A 13,331-nucleotide genomic window follows, 5' to 3' on the forward strand; every position below is an offset into this window, starting at 1 on the left:
ACTTAGTGCAGGACAAATTCACCACTAATTTCTCCTTCGAGCATGTATGCACCATATAGCTACTGTGCCAATCTGGCTCACCTTTTTCTAAGGATAATAACTCCTGCTGCTAATTCATATATATATATATTTTTTGTAAATATATCTAAAAATACAACTCAACTTCAGTGTTATAGGAAATTGCATGACTTCTCGGCATTATACCAAGTTTTGTTTTTGTGACTTACTATTCACAGTGCTTAAAACTGAACAGTACATGCCAACACCTACTGTGTGGCTGGTAATGGGCACCATTTCGATATCCATTGTGGAGGTTGCTTTCAAGTCCCACTTAGTTCTGCAGTAATCCTGAAGAGCAGAATTAAAGAACTACTGAATTTATCTTGAATCTCTCCAGAGCACGACATTTATCTCAAAGAGATGAATGTTGACTTTCATTACAGTACTTCTACTTAAAGCTCTAGTCTACGATTTGAAAGGTTTGAAAAAAGCATCCCCCCCCACACACACCCCTCCCCTCTGTGCTCCTCCGAGCTTGTATCGTTCTCCCCTCGCAGCCTCCCACCTCCCTCTTATTTTACGAAAATAGTTCACCGAAATGTGTTTCTGAAAACATTTTAGGCGAGAAATAAGCTATGCAGTTGCTGAATCTGTCTTTATTTTAGATCGACAACCGTCAGTTTAAAAGATTATCGAGAGCTTGCAGGCGTCGGTGCCGTCTGTTGAAACTCGCCGCGCTCCGACAGCATTGCACGGCTTCTTACATAGACAATGAATGGGAACATTCCCTCCGGGTAAGGGATGAATTCAGACAGGACGCCGTTTAGTTTCCCGGTGTTGTTCCACAACATGTACACAGCAGTAATAGTGTTTATTACGGCCACGAATGATGAAACATTATCGGTGTAAATGCAGCGGGTGCCGGTCGGATTTCTCTCTCACCCTGACTGCTGAACGTCCCCGATCCCAAACTGCTTGGCGATGGCTCGCCACAATCCCCCCCCTCCTCCCCCCTCTCCTCCCCTCCCCGCTGACGCCGCAGCCTCAGCCAAAATCACGTGAGAGCCCTGCTCCATACCTGAACTGCTCAGGGCAACAAGCGTCTTGTCCGCTCGTAGTTGCAAACGTGGAAGTGAGTCGGGACGAGCCGTGAGCAGGAGCAGGAGAGTGAGCGAGGATTGGATTGGATCATTTAGCCAATAGTAGCCGTGCGGACCAGATGGCTACTATTGGCTAAAGTTTGGCTCAAGTGAAAAATCGTAGAGTAAAGCTTTAAGCAACAACAACGTTTTGTGCTTGTTATAGGTGTTTCACTATCTCTTTTTCAGCTTCATTATTTTCTTATGATTTATGTTTCCACCAAACCTTTAAGATTTTATCTCAATTTCAGAAAAACTAAACATGTTTCTTTACGGATATATACTATAATATAATATAATATAATTTATAACAGAAAAACTCCTTTTACAGGAATGTGGTACTTAAGTCATGAAGCAACTTTGCATAGAAAGTATTTACGTAGCTATGAAAATAATGTTTACTATTTTCTGCATGATATACCATTAAAATCAAATATGAAAAATAGTCAAGTTATATTCAAAGAAATTAACTCACATATAAAGAGGCTAAGTTGTTATTAATAATTAGCAAAAATCAAAATACCACAATGTCGGTTCAGATAATCCACAAACATCAATTTGTTGTAACAGTAAATGACCAGGATACAGATAAATGACTTGTGGATAAAAAGCATGTGCTTGTTAAAAAGATTAAAATAAATAATGTATTGTATACATTCTGCACCTGACAGGAAATGTTCTGAAAAAGAATAATACTGACCGAGTAAACATGAATATATATCATTCTGATAACAAAATACTTATCTACAAATGTTTGTAGTTTGATTGATATATAAATATGTGTAACAATATATATGTATTTCTATACATATATATTTACAACACAAGGTGCACTTAAATAATGTCATCAAGGAGATGCGGGGTGCCTACCCAGTCCAATGTCCTGGGCTCAGAGGCAGCCATAATCATGCACATGAATTGTTTACCGGTCCTCTTATCAATAGGATAAATTGTTGTTGGTGTGAACCTTCTGTTACTTTCCACAAACTCACAGAGCTGCTGATATACCTGTGGGTATTCATGGCGCAGGAAGACCCCTCGAATCCTTAACTCCCGTTGTATATTTATAAAACAGATTTCCCTGGCTTTCCTGCCTTCCTCTCCCTCTTTGTCGATATCTGCTGTTCCAGGAGGTGGAGTGAGGATCAGTGTTTCCATGTCACTCTCTTTCTTGTGAACCTTTCTCTCAGGGCTGAAGGAAGCCAGTGCTACCTTTGCATATTTTCTGACAGTTGGAGCTTGGTTCCTTGGTGATGGCCCGTCAGGCAATTGGTCGCCAACAGCAATGGATACATTCAAGATGAAACATTCATTAGGGTCATACTCTTTACCAGCTTCCTGTAGCTCTTTACAGTACTCCCCTAGGTTGTCCTTGAAGCTTTCAAGCTCTCTGAGGGAAAGGTATGTAGGAGACATAAGTAGACTATCCAAACCATACTGGAGGAATTTACTAGATGCTCCAGGATTTGGGAAACCAAGGAAAAGAACTCCTCTACCTCGAGAAAGGTAGCCCACTTTGGCAATGCGGGAGAAGGTTTTGTGGACTTCAACGGTCTCCCGGCAGTGCTTAATTATATGACGACATATGCTGCCAATTCTTCCATACAAGCAGCTTTCTTTATGAATGTCCCAGTCTTCCCTGCGGCAGTTACGAGAGCAGTAGTAAGTGTAGCAGCTGTGGCAGGATTTAAAATATAGGCAAGCATTGAACAGGGTCTCTGTCCGCCTGCATTTGTTGTTAGAACACATCATTGTATCATCCTCATCTGGACTCTGATCTGGGGAGCATTCATCTGCACTCTTCATTGCATCACTGGCCCCATCTATGTCTCGAAAAGCATCAGGATTCATTCTTATTGAGGTTGGCTGCTTGTCAAGAGGAGCGGGTTCCTCTGTAAATGCCTTTGAGCCCTTTCTAGACAGAGATACTGCTTCTTCCTCATCAATTAACTTCTTCAGTTGGTCAAGAATGTCCTCACTTGCCCTTCTACTGGGTGGCTTGTAATCAGTGACAAGATCTGCCAGAAGCTCATCAAGCTGTTCAAGGCTTTGCTGTAGTGAGGCATTGTCGTGTGTCTTCTCTTTGGTTGAGCTTTCAAAGTCACGCTGAGACAATTCTGGACCCCCGGTGCTTCTGGAGTCAAGAATGTCCCAACTGGCAGAACGTCCTTCAGCTTTATTAAGTTTCCCTGGTCGAATATCATTGTCAGTGATTGTTATCTCAGGAGTAACAAACCAGAATTTACTAGAAGTGCTCTTTGATGTCTCTGTTGGGCTTTTGTCAATAAGTGAGTTATCAGACATTGATAAGGCTGCATAGCGTCGTGGGGAACTTGAAAGATTGACAACCACTGGTTTCGGTTTGTCACTTGCAGCTGCTGCAGGCTTCCTGGAGTCAAGAAGATCATCATAACTCTGACCCCGCTGTACAGGAAGAGGTTGTTCTCTCTCTACACGGGAGTTGAGAATATTGTCCCAGGACCTTGAATAAGATTTTGACTCTGTGCCAATTCTTTGACGTTCTACACATGGGTTGGCATACCAGGGAGTTGATGCAGGCTCTTGATGGACTCTGGTTGGAGTGACTTGAGATACATAAGAGGCAGGATTGGTGGAATAACCAGATGCATCTGAGCCATACCAGTCCTCTGTTTGTGCCTGAATGACTCGAGCATGTCTTCGACCCTCTGTGTAATATGCCCTTGCTGGGATATGATGCTCTGGTGGTATTGCGTACATGTCGCTGGAATAATAAAACCTTGGCGGAGCAGTCTGGATTTGATAGGATCTTGGATCATCCCCATAAAATATTCTTGTTGGAGGTGTCTGTATGATGTATGGCCCTGGTTCATTGGCTGTATAGGGTTTGGGATAACCTGTCTGCACAGAGTATGGATAGGGCTCCATCTCAGGATAAAAGGGTCTCGTAGTTACAGCATGCACCATTCGAGTCCTTGGATCTTGCATATATTGCACTTTTGGAGTATATGTTTGTCCCGGTGTATAACGTTCATCATGAAAGCCAGAACTTGGTTGGGGAGGAGCAGTAGTAACGTATGTCCCTGGGTCATCTGCATAAAAGAACTTGGTTGGCACATTAGGACTGGAATGAGCTCTGCGTTCCCTTCCATAGTAATCGCCTGATGAAGGCATTCTTTGCAAGGGAATCTCCATGGGTTGTATGTAACTATTTGGCATGCTGTGGGAATATTGATAAGATTGCCTACCCTCTGTGCCTAATGAATCAGTGGGAGTTGGTGTTCTTGAGTAGGAGAAATGGCGTGGTACAGTCAGACTCCTACTACCCCCACTGTGGTGCCTCTGCCAGGGTATGTCCACATGAGGTGTGGCCTGTTTGCGTCCTGAATGATGTAACACTGCATCATCAGGTTTGATGTCCACCCGACACCTGACATGAGGGCTAGTTGCTGGTTTATCCAGCCCTCCATCTTCAGAATTGTCAGCAGCATAGTGAGGTGAGTATCTACTGCTGTCACCCATTTGAGGCTGCAACTTAATGGGGTGGACTTCATGCGTATGAGCCCTAGTTGCTGCATGGGAAGGCTCCCTACGTGGTGATACTTCTGGCTTCCAGCGGGAGTCTCTTGTAGCCCTTTGGGACTCCCTGCCCTTCCTCCCCGAAGATGGGGGCCTTTCAAAAGACACAGGGGTGAGACTGGTCTGGACCCGAGGGGCACTTTTTGACCTGGTTCTTCTTTTTTGTTCAGGGATGATGACTTCACTGGTCATATCTGCAGCCATTGGTTGAGGAGTTAACCTATGGCTGAAAATGTCTGGAGCAGAAAAGCGGTATCTCTGCTGGCGGCCCAAGGCATTCCAGGCAACATCTGGGTTGGCTGCATGCCTATCAGCCTTCTTGAATGGGGACTCCATTGAGTAGTTGTGTGACTTGGGGTACTCCAATGATTTATAGTCAAAGGTCCGGCAGTGCCTCTTATTGACTTTGCTCTTACTGTACTCCAGTGTGCTGTATTTTATAGAATCACATTGTTTGGAGGGTTGCAAGGATTTGTAGTGTGAAGAAATGGGGACCACTTTAATATCTTGATGCACAGTTGATACCAGTATGTCAGGAGGGTCTGTGCGTGTCATCTTAAAGAGACTCCTCTAGTTTTCTCCATCAAGTTGCTTTAATGTTGATGTTGCCTGGAGAGACACACAAAGAATTGTAGTTAGTGATATGTATCCAAGCAATATAAAATCATGTGCATGGAGAATAATATAATAATAAATATTAAACACAATTTAGAATATGTTCATGATTTAATATATTAGTATATTCGAGAGAGCTGCATTGCAAAATCAGGTATAAAAAATAAGGTAATAGGTAAAAAAATGTGCAAGGTTTATTAATTTTGGTTTTCTAATTCAGGTGGTGAAAGTGTGGTGATAAGGAATTCTGGAGTAATAGTTCTTCATTGTGTGTTCAGGATTATGCAGCAACAGTAGGGAATGTTCATACAATATTGTAACATAATGATTTTTCTGTGCCACATTCCATAATCATACATGTGATCTGTCAGGTACTAACAGATGCTTAAATATTACGTTTGTGGGGAAGCGTAGGATTGCATCACACAAAACTGTGGCATTCACAGCTTCTTCACTTCCAAACTCAGTGAATACTCCTGGGGTTACTAAAGCTTGAAGATTTAAACATAAAAAAATATGAGATCCATCTCCTGATGTCTTTCTCTCTAACAGCACATTCATTTGAAGGCTATAATAAGTTCTTCAAATGATGTTTGACATGATGCTTTGTTGATAATGATGTTAACGTTGATAATATCTTCAATGATAACAATGGCATCAAAAGCATGGCCAAATATAAATGAGTCTAAATTTGTATTAGGCAGGCAGCACTGTTGATGTTAAATATACTTGTGAAGCCCGCTGTCCGTTCACTAATCACCACAACTTAGTATTAAAAATCAAGTAAAGCAAACTTTATGGTAACATGAGGAGTTTTTGACCAGTATTAGCACTACAGAGCAGCGTTTTTATGAAGTGGAGACCATAGAAATACGGCAAGTTATGGACTAATTGAGGTGTGATTTTGGAGTAACAACTAGCAGTGGAGTAGTTACATCACCAAGCATAAACTAAATAAGCAAACTTTAACAATATAATACTTCATTCACACACTCTTATCACACAGAAGGAAACAACATTGCTTTTGTCCGATGAGTGACTACTTAACTAATTAAATTGAGAAAAAGGCGGGCTTTACCACTTTAGCTACCAATTCCTTCCGGTGTTCATGCCAGTAGATGGTAGTAATGCACAATAAAAGGTTGATATTAGCGTTTTTTTTACCTATGTATTTCTTTTCAGTATGTCATGAACCCAAAACCTCTGCTTTTTATGTGCCCCCCCTCCCCTATCCAACAGCAGAGCAACAGCAAGAGGTCAACGTTTGCTTGAATCCACATTCGCCTGGTTGATCACACACTTGCAGCTGCACGTGTTGCAACGCTGGGATTCCAATTTATAACATTTTCAGATTTTACTGAATGTATGAATAAAGTATAAATGTCTCAATTTACAATACAATAAATTAGTTTGTATTGGCTTGTGTTAAGTCCAGGATTAGCAAAAGGGAGTAAAAAGTCTTGTTTGGTCACTCAAGCATGTACGGGGAATGATTACTTATCCTGTTTGGTGCCTCTATTCACACGGACTGCACTCACAAATTACATGAATTTATGCAATTTATGCATGAAACATTTGAAAGGTGGCAGTTGAAAAGTGACATTCATAAAAGATTTAGTTGAGCGTTGATATTTACCCATTCAAAAATAAACTTTTCCCAACTAGAAAAAGAAAAAGTAGTGACATTTCAAGATCTTTACTAACACTGTAACAATTCAACAAAAATTACTTAAAATCATGACCTGTATAAAACCCCTGTATTTTTACAGAAAAAAACATTCATATACAATTAAACTGCTCTTTTTTCCCTGAACCAAACAGGTGTAGTTTTAAACAAAACAAAAGACGCTACAAAACTACAAAGTTAGGTTTAGACAACAAAACTACTTTTTGTAAAAACAAATTGGCTTAAAATGAAATTAAGACAAAATAAAATAAAAACGCAACAAAAACTACTTGGTGAAAAGCAGTGTTCTGGTCACCCGCCCTGTGTTTTCTGACCCGTCCACCACTCCGACCTCCTCTTTACGAGGACTTCTGCTGACTCGTTTCAAACTCATTTGTGAAACTTCAAGAGCAAACGTAATCCACACGAAACATTTCCCTCAAAACGTAATTCATAATGCAGTTTGTAAAGTTTGTAAGGAAATTAAAAAGGGTATTAATATAAGTCTGTGTGTCCAGTCTTGAATGCGACTGTTTCTCCTCCTCTGATGACTGTGAATGTAGTGCACTAAACTGACCAATGGTGCAACTTGATCAGTCAGTCACTTACTTCCTTACTCAGCCACAGAGCCACTTATAAGGCTGGCCGACTATGAAAAAAATACAAGCTGCTCCAGCATGTGGGAGACCACTGCAGGAGAAAGAGCTGATCCAGAGCAACTGGCCGAACAGACACTCACACCAGAGCCGATGAAGGAAGATAATGGTGTTGACATGGCTGATGTCTTCCTATAATCCTCTGTCAACTGCAGCTGACTGCACATTTGTAAAAGTCCTTTAAAAGGACTGTCAGAGTGCAGTGAAGTGAAGGTCAAACTACTGTGGTGAGTTTCCTGAGTACAGTACCAGAGTACTGCAAAAACCCAGCATCTATACAAACTCAAGGCATACAAATCTCTTGGTGCTTTGATTTTGGTGTTACCAACCGACGTCCTGACGACATCCTCCATTATCACATTATAACACCAATGCTATTATGTGTCCCATGGCTGAGCTGAGTTTGTGCTCAGTCATAGTGTATTCATTGAATGCTGTTGTAATGTTAGCTAGCTAACTTGTTTACATGCTACTTCTGCTAACACGCTAATGTTGCTAAGGTTGATCAGCGGTGTTTACCGTTATAAAATGCCAGCTTTGTGGTACTACTAATACTGTTACTAATTTATTATTATTGACTACATAATTAATTTACCCTTGTGTGTGGTAAACAGGAATGTCTGTTTAATGGCTTGCAACCACAAACGTCTACATTTTGCTCAAGGGCGTCTTCGTTGATGGCATTCTATAAAAATCAAGACCATCTTTTTTTGCATTCTTGTTCTGAAATCTTGCAGCACAACAAGAAAATTTTTTGTCATCATGATGCAGACGCAATGCAGTGACATAAATTTGACTATTTAACGGTAGGCCTATGATTAACTGGTTGTATTTTGAAGTGGATCAAAACCAGATTTTGTTACCCAACACTGCTCACTGTTGCTCAATTAGACATCGATGAGGTCCAAGAGTCAAAAATTACAACCCTGACACATCGAAAAACAATAAGCCAACTTGCAGTAGTAGTTTCTTATCACAGATAAGCAGCCATGAATCCACTTTAAAATTATAGAAAAAAGGAAAGGCAAAATCAATTAGGGCTGAACGATATATCGTTATCGTATCTATATCAAGATATGAACATTCAAGATATTAATATCGAAAAAGAAACGATATAAACGATATAGATTTCCCCCGCGCTAGCCCTGCATGTAAAGCTCTGGCAGTCACAATAAACTCCATTGCCCTTGAATGCACCGCTATGGCCAGCCAACCACAAACCTTATTTCATGCTTGCTGTGGATCGACAGCTGAAGCCAACGAACATACGAGGGCGGGACTCCCGCCGCGGGAGTGAGGGAGATGGAGACTGAGATGCAGACGCAACATACACAGCGGGGAAATCAAAAAGAAAGAAAGGCAAGTGAGACGAGTTCGGAAGATAATGCGGCCGGTGGCGGTGCCGAATCTGATTTGGTGCCAAAACATAAATCATCCTCCATTATTTGGAGGTATTTTGGATTTAATAACGATGATGTCAACCAGAGCGAGGTGTTGTGCAGGTCGTGTTTGGCGAAAATTGCACCGAGTGTATTGCAATGCGTTCAGTAGTGTTACTTGCACCTTATGAGTCGGCATCCACCAGACATAAAGACATTACAGACGCTATAACATACATAATTGCAAAAGACATGGAACCCGTGTAGACAGTCTAAAATGTTTGATTTTTTATTTGATTGGTGACTTTGGGCCCTAGTTTCGTGGCGCAGCACAGGGTGGTGCAGGGTGGCGGAGCCGGCGCAATGCAAGTTTCGACCCGCGCAGCCTTGCGCACGGTCAGTTTGGCAGTTTGGTGGATCGCCCGGCCAAGATGGGTGTGGCGGCGCAGCAGGGGGAGGCGTCACAGATTCAGCGTGGCGTAGCGGAAGTTTCGTGGCAAAAAGCCTCGCCGAGACTGCGCTGAAAGCTCGCCAGCTCCAAGCTGGTCTTCTTTCGGCGCAAGGCGCAAGGCGTAAATAAAGTCCATTCATTCAATGCGAATCACAGCTGGCGGAGTGGAAGTTTGGCTGACTGCGCGCAGTGCGCACACGTCACCGAGACCTCACAGGCAGGTTTCCACAGTTCCAGGCACATTTAAATGCAATAAATAATCACAACAAACACTATTTAATGCAACTAATTGAATCAACACGTGAATTTATATCTATATAGATTGTCCCGTCACATCTGACGTCAGATCAAAGGCGGATGGCACGCGTAAAGGAAACTCAGCCTCTCGGACCAAAACATCTCCCTCTCTCTCTCCTGTTTTTTATAATATCGGCAATGTTATTATTATGATACGCACGCACAGCGCGTGATGCACGTGGTGGGAGCGGCGGCACTGCTTCTGTCATCGGTTGTCAAATGACGGAACTTGCACTGAACCTCCCATAACGCATTAAAGGAGAGGAGAGGAGCTCATTTGATTGGTGAAGATCTGAATCGGCTGTATTAATCCCAGTCCACGCCTCGTCTCCTCCTCGTCTCCCACTCACGCCTTCTTCTCCTCCCTCTTTCCCACTTGCGCCGGTGGGCGAGACGGGAGGCGTGCCTGCGCGAGCCTGCGCGGTGCACGAAACTTGCAAAGTCCAGGCGGACACACCCCGTCGGCGCGGCGCAGGTGTGCTGAAAGCTGACTGCGCCTGGTCTACGAAACTAGGGCCCTTTATGTTAATCATCAATCATCAATAAAACTGAAGTTTCCACATTCTTTTGTATTATGATGTTTTGATTTTTCTGAAAAATATTTGGTTTTCACTGAACCCGTAGTCATATCGTATCGTATCGATATCGAGATATCTGGCATGAATATCGAGATATGAAATTTTGTCCATATCGTTCAGCCCTACTATCAATGTATTTTTTGACACGAGTAAAGTCCTTTAGACACCGGGGGCGTAATGAATAGACAACACATGAATGCAAAAATTCTTCCCAAAATTATACGTCAAGGGCTTTATTGTTAAGGTAAGAAGGCTAGGAGTGGATTTGGTCTTTGCTACCTTTGAAAGGAGTAATGGATTTTGCCAACAGTTTCGACTGTTCTGTTCTGTCTCAAAGTTTTATAAATATAGGCACAACTCAACTGGTTCTACTCAATGTTTGTTTGTTTGTTGTTTTACCAATACCAGTATCGGGATCCCACTAAGACAACAATAGACTATATAATAAGTTGGCATAGTCATCCTGATGTCACCCATCTCTAAAACCAATCAAGTCTCTCTTCAAAAGAACACTTAAAACCCTTGACAAAAAAACCTATACATTACCACTATTGTAAAATGATTAGTAAGTACACGATCTTGGACTTTGATAGCTACCAGTTGTTTTTGGATGTCTGCCTCATCTTTAAGGTTTTGAATGGACTAGCCCCTATATTACTGGCCTTCATAAAGAAAAAATATTCCAGAGTAAACAACAGAGCACTGAGTAGAGGAGACTGTAATCTGTAATGGACAACGGCGCAGGACTAAATTTGGCCAAATGGTGGTTTCCATCAGAGGAACAGTCTTGGAATACACTGCCAGCTCATGTCAGAAATTGTGACAATAACACCACCTTTAAAAAGACCCTTAAACAGTGGTTAAAAACAAGCCACACCTGCTCTCATGGGTAACCTCATTGTCTTTTTTACCTTTTGTATTGATTTTAACCTTTATGTGAATCAGGACTTATTTCTGTGTAAAAATGTTTACATGTTTTCCTTTTCGTTCTCCCTCCTTTTTTTTGTTTTTGTTGATGTGTTTGTATGTTTTTATAATACCTGCCTTAGGACGATGTATGAAATTGAGCAATTATGCTAACTCCTGCAAATTTACATTGATGCCCTCTGATATGTTAATTAATGTGCATTGTCCTAATCAAATAAATAAATACGAATAAAATACAATTTATGGACTATGATTTTGAAGCCTTGCGTTCGTCATTTTGATCATCGCCATCTTAGATTTTTGCAACCAGTGAACAGAATTTACCATATTTGCACTGTGGAAGAGCGATGGGTGGATCTGAACATAATCTGGTTTCTGATGTGAAGCTGTTAACAAAGTTAGCTTCATAATTCAAGGTCAACTTTATAGCTAGGTGTTACTGCTTTATGGTCTATTTGACTCTAAATGGATCATAATTTACTAAAATAACATCATGCTGTATTGAAGAAAACTAAACTAGAGATTCAGACCATAAACTCATTTAGACGTCCATACAATCAGACTTCTTTTTTACAACCAGAGGAGTCACCCCCTGATGGCCAGTAGAGAGAATGCAAGTTTAAGGCACTTTAGTGTTGACTTCACAATCGGACGTTGCCACCTGAAGGCAACATGATGTTAACCTCTCATCAGTTGAGCCCAATAAGCCGCCCGGCTGCAACAATAACCTGATGCACAACATCATCACCAGCTGCAGTATGTAGCTAAACAGACACTCGTTACTTTCCGCTGCCTTTCAGTAAACAATACTATCCATGAACTTCTTATACTGCACTGTATTTTCTATTCCTTGATATTCTTGTTTTTATTCATTTATTTTCTACATTTTTAAATTTTAAACTTTATTTTATTATTGGCTTGTTTTAATGTGTTTTTTTCTCCAATGCTTTTAATGTTGTTGAAATGTGCTATACAAATAAAATTGCCTTGCCTTGCCTTGGCTTCCAGCACATTCATTAAATTTGTTGTAAAGTTGTCAGCTGTGTGTCTTTCTGCTATATGTCACGGTTTCCATCAATGTACTACAGCCTGACATAATGTTAGTGAGTATGAAGTCAGTCGTAACATTACGCAATTAAGGTGGACTGACCTTTAAGGTGGACCAGCGCTATTCTCCTTTAAGTCAAAAACTGCTCCTGAGTCTTACTTCTATTTTTAATATTCCTTTAAGGTGTTTAACTGATAGCACGGTTAAACGGTTAATTATTAACATCCCCACTGCAAACTGTTCTGTTTCTATCAGGAAAACACAACATTGAATGTTAAAATGTCACAACAGCATCATGTTGTATTTTTGATTTGTTAGTGAGTTTTCTTGTTGGAACTTTAGTGGTATTATTAAGTAGTATTGGTATTCGGTATCGGTGAGTACTGATATGTAAGTACTTGTACTTGATCTGAAATGCATCCCTAGTAGTTTCCATTTAAGGATCATAAGGTGGGTCTTTCCACAGTCTCCTCTCCATCAGTAACACCTGGAAATGAAAGGAGGGTTGGATAAAGGCTCAAACTGGTGCCTTGTTCAAGAGAAAGTGAATGACTATCCAGTGTAATGGAGACATTTCTCCAGTGCATGTGCAGTAGTGTTACTTCTGGTCAGTGATCCTAGTAAGCATGTTGTGTTTTTTTAATGCTGCATTGTGGGTATTTTCTATGGTGCTGAACTCTCAGTGCACATTGGCACTGAATGCCCTACAAAATGTCACTCCGGGCAGAACTAATTCATGCTCTCAAGACTTACCCTCCCCCAACATTAACATTCAACATTACACGCTGACTACTCCAAATCATACTGACACATTTACACTGAGAATACTGGTAAATATGTGCCAACATGCAGGGAGGAGCTGGGGATTGGACTGTTTGGAAAGGTTATGCTTATGTTTCTATTCTAGCTGCCCACCATGAAAATGGAGCCTGGTGTGAGACAGGAAGAGAGATTTGCAATCAAAACATTTCAAGGACAATGACTGCAAACTGTCAATGATATGAATGAAAGCATACA

General features: G+C 41.2%; 1 protein-coding gene across 1 annotated transcript in view; it reads right to left on the minus strand.

Moving 5' to 3' along the window:
- Positions 1 to 1,459: 1,459 nt before the first annotated feature.
- The window catches only part of ajm1 (apical junction component 1 homolog), a 30,763-nt gene continuing 18,891 nt past the window's right edge, over positions 1,460 to 13,331 (minus strand). Inside the window, exon 2 of the mRNA XM_084034432.1 lies at positions 1,460 to 5,306. Coding sequence (XP_083890558.1) covers positions 1,974 to 5,252 — 3,279 coding nt within the window. The 5' untranslated portion in view covers positions 5,253 to 5,306 and the 3' untranslated portion in view covers positions 1,460 to 1,973. The remainder of the gene's footprint in view (positions 5,307 to 13,331) is intronic.

The sequence above is a fragment of the Eutrigla gurnardus genome (genome assembly GCF_963514095.1).
Source record: "Eutrigla gurnardus genome assembly, chromosome: 19".
Lineage (NCBI taxonomy): Eukaryota > Metazoa > Chordata > Actinopteri > Perciformes > Triglidae > Eutrigla > Eutrigla gurnardus.